Raw genomic sequence first — 6,885 nt, 5'->3', positions numbered from 1 at the left:
AGATGGAAAAAATTGTTTCCACCTGTGACTGGTTGAATCTGGGGATATGAAGGGCTGACTGTAGTTAAGTTTTGGGGGAATCAGAAGTCATATTCTGATTTTTGACTGGTGGGAAGAGCATGGTGTAGGCTCTCTTAACCGCCCCCTCTACCATGTTGTCCAAAAGATCAGCTGTATTTGTGAGGACTTGAACAGGACATGCATACCTGCTTTCTTCCTGCCAAGTGGTTGCTCATGGGAAGAGAACCAAGCTGCAGAAAAGCCATTACCACCTGGTATGGAACTCTAAAATAGAAACTCCTAACTCCATTCAAGGCAGGATCATGGGAGGCTGGGCTGGTACCCATCGGTGTTCCCAAATAAAGCCAACACGTGCTTCCCAACACATAACGTGATTACAGCATTTTACATTTTTTTTTTTTAATAGACCACTTGAGACCTAGACAGCATCTAGCTTTTCATCCTGGAGGTCTCCCCATTCATCTGGTCCCTATGGATCAGATATGGAGCCATGTTTAACTGAGTTTAGATCCTAACTCTGCCACTCCCTAGCTGAGCCTCAGTTTCCCCACAGTTGAAACAGGAAGGGTGTTCACTCTAGGAGTTGTTGGAGGAAGCCAGATCATATACAGTAACATAATCAGTTCTTAGAAACTATGACTTTAAAAAAAAACAACGTATAACACAAGTAATTTTTCCACAGGCTAATTGATATAAACAATACTTAAGTTCCTACAGCATCTCATCAGCATTATAATGAAACAACGGTGAACAAAATGTCAATCAATGACCTGCTGTACTTCACAGACAATTGTCCCTGTATGCAAAGAGAGGCTGTTACTTAGGTTGTGGAGGGACTTTTGATTTTGTTCATTTCGGCTTTGGTCATACATTTAAGTTCTTGAGTCCCCAAGGCCCCACTTTATCTCTGCATCTCTGTGCTGCTGGATCTGCTATCCAGCAGGAACCTTAGCTCTCAGGGGCCGAGAGCTAACGTCACTGTTACAATGCAGGTAGTTCATCCCAGGTAACTATGCTGATGAAAGGGCAGTAGAACTGTGGAACAGGGCAAAGAGAACAAGGCTTCAGAGGATAAGAAGATAGGATTGAAGACCATTAAGATTTACTCTGTACTGGGCATGATGCCAAGTCATTTTCATGAACTTTCATTTCTTTTTCCCAACCATCCCATTATAACAGCCCCTTTTATGGGGTAGTGAAATTGACAAAGTTTAAGTCATTTTCTCAAGGGCTTCCAGCTAGCAAGTAGCAAAGCTAAGAGAAAGGCAGTAGCTGATTAAAGAGCCCAGGATCTCACCCACTATTGGGTCTCTGTTTCTCTGAGAAAGCTAAAATGTTTCTCAGAAACCCCATGGTTCCAGCCACAGGGGGGCCCTACACTTGGGTAAGAAGGAAGCCATTTAACTGGAGCCACCTGGAGTTCTGCATTTGCACCTGGACCTAGTAGGCACTGGAGTGGGTAATAAATGGGCGGATTGTAGAAGTCTCAGCCTCACAATCTCTGGAAGTGGGAGAGAGTAGCTTTTCCTTTCAAAGTAAGTATGAAGAAAACACAAGAAGGGATAGCATCATTCCTCTTTTTACCTGACATACCTGGTTCTTTAAAAATACTCTACGTCTGCGTCTGTGCTTGAAACTGGTGCTGAGGAGAAAGGGCAGCCTTCGATTTGGACTCAGAAGGTGCTGGGGTATCCATCACCAGATGTTTGAGGCTCTAAACTTGGGCTAGGCCAGAGGTTTTCTGTTCCACTCTGAGAGGTCCACAGCCAATTCCTGAAAGGTCTGAGGGACTGGGTTGGGGAGGGGTGGAGGGCCCATGGGCTCCTGGATGGGTAAAGGTTGAGTGAGCCCTGTTTCCTAAATTGTTGGGAACTTGAGATAGGGTGCTCTTCTGCCATTTCCCCCACTTTAGCCTTTCTTTCCATTCCCTCCCATTATCAGAACTACCCAGAATGAAGTTAGAAACACAGCGCTCAACAAAGACCAAGAGAAAGCTGGCCTCCTCATTCCTGTAACGGGAATCAGCTTTGGATGTGGAAGGCTCTCACATTTGAGAGCATGCTCCTGGCTCTGAGTTGCCAGCAAGGCCATTGGGTGCTTAGCTGCCCAGCCTTGTGCTCAGCTGGGTTTGCGATGGGTTGAGGCAGGTAGAGGCAGAACTACTACTCTAGAGAGATGGGGGAGGGGGCAGCTGCTTGAGGAGATGCAGGTCCTGCATGGGCCCTTCAGAGGGGCTGGAGTCAGAGTTGGCATTTGAGGGGGTAAGAATTGCATTCAACCAACCACAAATCGAAAACAGTATTTTTGCATTCCATTAACACCTAGTCCCACCATGCCCTTTTCTCCATGCAGAATCTGGTTACTGAGCATTTGTTGTTACCAGGATCCGAATTAGAAAGACCACCTCTGAGTGGAGAAGGGCCAGGGAAGGTAGGCATCATTCTACCCTGACCTTCGACTTAGTGCTGGTCTCTTCCTCCTTTCTGGGCTTCAGTTTCTGCATTTGTACAGATGTTGGGCGTAGGCGTCAGACCTCTAAGGTTTGTTCTACCTGCCACTACATTTTATGATGCTGCCTCAGATAGAAGCCCTAGAAGCAGCCAGAGCATCATGGGCGCTGGAGGGAGTGTCGAAGCCCCTAGTAACCCCAGGGGATAATGGAGGGGGTGGAGCAGGATGTCTTCTCTGTCACTTGAGCAGGTGGGTCTTCTCTCTGCAGTCAGCCATGGAATGGTGGTGGCAGTTCATTTTAGGGCTCTGGACAGTCATGCCCATCTGGGCTGGGGATGAGCTGCTCAATATCTGCATGAAGGCCAAGCCCCACAAGCAAGAGCCCAGCCCAGAAGATCAGCTCTACGAGGAGGTATAGAGGCTAGACTTGGCCCAGGGGTGGGAGTGGGGCTGTTTTTGGCAGATCAGGGAAGGGACACAAATGCCAAGATGGTTTCTGAACCCTCATCAACCCTGACCTGTTTGGTTCCTTAGGTTGGGATTTGGGAAAAGCCCACTGGAAGGGCACTATGACCTTTTGAGATCATAATTGCTGAGTGATTCAAAGTTCTCATTTCTGAGCCACCTGGCCACTTGGGGAGCAGGGGCAGGTGGTGATCCCAGAGACCCATTGTTGGTTCAGCATCGATTCAAACAAACAAGGTCCTTCTTCTCTAGCCTTCCCACCAATAGGCTCTGGGGAAACATGACTTAAGTGACTCCTCCCCAGGCTCCTAAAGGCCACTGACAGGAATGTGGGAGGAAGAGCAGAGCTAGCATCTACCTGGCATTTACTGAGCCCTTCTCAGCTATGGTGCCCTCTGACCCAGTACAAACCCACATTCCCCTGGGTCTCATGGGGTTTCTTGGTTGTCCCTCGGAAGCTGAGCACCTGGAAGTCATGTTTCTATGGGACTGTGGCAGCCTGTAGTAGGGAGGTCAGGGTACAGGTGCCCTTTAGGTGTGAATATTGACAGATTGTCATCAGCATTCCTTCTACACAGGGGGTGCTGGCCTAAAACGTTGCACTTGTTCAGGTCTTCTTCTAGGGGACATTTTTACCTTTCTGCCCTAGACACTCATCAAACCTCTACCTCTTACCTCCAACTTCCCCCCTCCCCACCACCACCACCTTTTGCTTCTTCCTCCGCCTTCAGTGCATCCCCTGGAGGGACAATGCCTGCTGCACAAGCAACACAAGCTGGGAAGCTCACCTGGATGTGTCCTTGCTCTACAACTTCAGCCTGGTTCACTGTGGATTGATGATGCCAGACTGTCAGAAGCACTTCATCCAGGCTGTCTGCTTCTACGAGTGCTCCCCAAACCTGGGACCCTGGATCCGGCAGGTGGGAAGAACGAGCTGGGGATGCGCGAGGCACATCTGTGCAGTGCTCTGAGCTACAGGATACTAGAAGGAACAGAAAACGCTGTCCCTCTGTGGACAAGAATGGAGTCAGAGGTCTCTGCTGGGAAAGGGATGGGGAGGAAGCTGCCTCTGGGAGTTGGGGAGGCAGGGAGGAGACTGGTCAGAAAAGAACAGTAGAATGAGAGACTATTTGAATCCCATCTTCTGTATGTAGGAACAGAAGCCATGTAGCCTGGAACAAACTATTTAGCTTCTTAGCCTTAGTGTTCTCATTGGTAAAATAATCCTTACAGACTTCATAAGAGAATGTCCATATGATACACGAGTACCATTGTAGCTATTGACAGTCTTCAAATTTCTGCTATTTTTTTTTTTTGTCTCTGGCCATGCATGCACCCAGGTGGATCCGAGTGGGCAGAGAGAGCGAATTTTGAATGCACCACTGTGCCAGGAGGACTGTGAGCAGTGGTGGGCAGACTGCCGCACGTCCTACACCTGCAAATCCAACTGGCATGGCAGCTGGGACTGGAGTCGGGGTGAGCAGTACTTGACAGAGCCTGGGGAAAATTAGGGCATGAGAGGCCATCCACCTGAGGACAGGTGCCATTTCCTAGGCAAATGATGGGGATGTGAGGATGGGAGTAGTAGGGGGTAAGATTTCTGTGCCTTAATTCCCCACAGGGAAGAGCCGCTGTCCTGCAAGGGCCCCCTGCCGCCCTTTCCCTTATTACTTTCCCACCCCAGCTGACCTGTGTGAGAAGATTTGGAGCAACTCCTTCAAGGCAAGCCCTGCACATAGGAACAGTGGGCAGTGTCTTCAGAAGTGGTTTGAGCCTGCTCAGGGCAACCCCAATGTGGCGGTGGCCCACCTCTTTGCTAGCCCTGCCCCATCCTGGCAACTCTCCTCTACTCTCCTGTCCTTCTCTCTGTTCCTGCCATTCCTTTCCTGAGAGCTCCTTCTTCTCCCACACACATGGTTACACTCCCCCAGGTATGGGCTGGGCTGGGCCATAGCAGCCTCCTTCCTCAGTCCCTTCCTTAAACAGAGCAGCACAGGCTAGGGTGTTGCTGGCACATTGAGGCTACACGATTTGGCGCCTGAGCCTTGCACATTTGGTTCTAGAACCCCTCTGCTGTTCTGCTCTGCCTTTGCCTGCCTGGAAGGCAACCAGGGGTGGGATGCACCAAGGTGACCCACCCCCTCCTGCCTTTAAGAATGATGGGGCTCTGATGTGGGACTCCAGGCCCTTCTCATCTAGTGACGCCTTTCCCTAGCAGTGCTGATGGTGACAGCCCCGGCCTCCCATCCCATGATGGTACCTCCACTAACACAGCAGTTGACCTTTCCTCTCTGCGTGACTCACTCTGTCCTAGCTTTATGGTCAGGAAATCAAGCTGCACAAAGAAGGAGCCAGTTTGCCTCCTGCACTGAAGCCGCAAAGTTGGTTGTTACGTACCTAAGAATGATGAACTTAACATGCACCAGGCTCTCTTGTTACATCCTGTTACAACGCCTCTCTGGTGGGAGTACTTTCAACAATCTCCTTTTCCAGTAAGTGATATACTGTACAAAAGACCCCAGAACAGTGAGGATGGGGCCACCCAGATCACCAGCTCTATTCTGGATACTGAGATTGAAGCAGCTCTTCCAACTGCTTTCAGCTCTTCCTCTTCCTTTGAACCCCAGAATCACAACATACTGTCTGGAATTTTGGAAGCCCGAGTTCTAATCCAGCTTTACTATCTTCTATCTGACTTTGACAAGTCCTCTAACCTCCATGTAAGACTGTCTTGGTTTCCCTCTCTGCTGAGAGGAGTGAGATAGTTGGACCAGATAATTTTAACTTAGAAAAAGGAAAAAGCCAGTGCCATTGTTCGTTGGGATATATACAGTCTGTGCTTCTTGGGCAGTGCCGCGTCCTGAAGAACAAAACAAAAGAGTCGGAATGGAACTAGAGAAGGTGTCCTGAAGCAGCCTTCTCGTCCCTTCAGTAATGAACTGGCAGCCACTGCCACTCAAAACCTTCTGGAGCCTGAAACCCAGCAGCTTCCCAGTATAGATACCTTCCCTTGAACCTTCCCTTTACAAAGAGAAGCTTCTGTCTGCACCTTAGTTGACTTTTCATACAATTACTCAATCTCACAGACACCAGCGAGTCCTCATCAGTTAAATTCAACCTGCATTCCTCCCATGCTAACCTCGAATGTGTTCCTTCACTGAGCAAACCTCTTTACAGGCAGGGCCCTCGAGTTCTAAAACCGACAAAGAGCATCCTTCCAGGTGAGGTAGTCGGAGTTTGGAGTCAAGGACAGACAGCAGCAGTGGCAATGAAGCTCTTCACTGGAAATCTGCAAGAACAAGGGGTAGGGATGCTGGGAAGGCCTCACAAGGGGTGAGGTTTGAGCCCTGATGAAGAAGGGTCACTTTATTGAGAACAGAAAGAAATGCTAGGCAAAACCAGCTGAGTCCCCAAAACACAAACTATATGAAACAGGACCTTTCATTGCTCTTATGTTAATAAATTGTGGCCTCTAAAATATAGATAAAATTTTTTAAGAATTGAGGACTTTATGGAGTATCTGAGGGAGGGTGCTTGGTAATAAACCTGAGAGTTTAATGGCTTTATTTGAATATTCTTAGGTATAAATATTTTTTAAAAAATAGTCTAAGTAGGGTTAAAGTTGAGACAGACCAGACAAGACTAGTTTTGGGAGTCCTAATAAGTGTTGCTATTTATTGATCACTTACTCTGCCTGGGCTCTCATAAGCTCCTAACATGTGTGAGCTCATTTGAGCCTCACAAAAGGTTTGAGATACTCTTGGGCCCACCGTCCCATTTTTCAAACTATGACAGAAGCGTATGTAAGTTTGAAACCAGGTAAGTCTGACCCTTGGTCCCAGCTCATAAAGCTTACACTCAACATTCTGACAAGTCATTGTTCAGAGCTGGAGAGATGTGGGGATTGTAGGGAAAGGAGGCTGGTTCATGACCGGTCACCTCCGGGAA

The 6,885-nt window shown here is 48.4% G+C and overlaps 1 protein-coding gene across 3 annotated transcripts; it reads left to right on the top strand.

The window, feature by feature from the left end:
* The first annotated feature begins 1,476 nt into the window (after positions 1-1,476).
* IZUMO1R (IZUMO1 receptor, JUNO) lies at positions 1,477-6,488 on the top strand. Of its 3 annotated transcripts, XM_016158654.2 has the most exons (6): positions 1,477-1,701; positions 2,374-2,451; positions 2,741-2,884; positions 3,669-3,857; positions 4,278-4,413; positions 4,559-6,488. In XM_016158654.2, the coding sequence occupies exons 3-6, from the start codon at positions 2,747-2,749 to the stop codon at positions 4,825-4,827; spliced, it is 732 nt and encodes a 243-aa protein (XP_016014140.2). In that variant the 5' UTR covers positions 1,477-1,701; positions 2,374-2,451; positions 2,741-2,746; the 3' UTR covers positions 4,828-6,488. The 3 variants fall into 3 exon arrangements, with proteins under 3 accessions (XP_016014140.2, XP_016014141.2, XP_016014142.2); XM_016158655.2 differs by lacking the exon at positions 2,374-2,451 and having other exon boundaries at positions 1,477-1,801; XM_016158656.2 differs by lacking the exon at positions 2,374-2,451 and having other exon boundaries at positions 1,538-1,556.
* Positions 6,489-6,885: the final 397 nt, after the last annotated feature.

This window comes from Rousettus aegyptiacus, unplaced genomic scaffold, assembly GCF_014176215.1.
Source record: "Rousettus aegyptiacus isolate mRouAeg1 unplaced genomic scaffold, mRouAeg1.p scaffold_m13_p_5, whole genome shotgun sequence".
Taxonomy (NCBI): Eukaryota; Metazoa; Chordata; class Mammalia; order Chiroptera; family Pteropodidae; genus Rousettus; species Rousettus aegyptiacus.
The sequence above is the reverse complement of the archived record's forward strand: the minus strand, read 5'-3'. Positions and strand labels throughout refer to the sequence as shown.

Bases quoted from the DNA above. Each gene is read 5' to 3' on its own strand.
- IZUMO1R (XM_016158654.2), top strand. From the start codon at position 2,747: ATGGAATGGTGGTGGCAGTTCATTTTAGGGCTCTGGACAGTCATGCCC. The intron at 3,858-4,277 runs GTGGGAAGAACG...GCATGCACCCAG, and splicing joins TGGGACCCTGGATCCGGCAG to GTGGATCCGAGTGGGCAGAG. The intron at 4,414-4,558 runs GTGAGCAGTACT...AATTCCCCACAG, and splicing joins CAGCTGGGACTGGAGTCGGG to GGAAGAGCCGCTGTCCTGCA.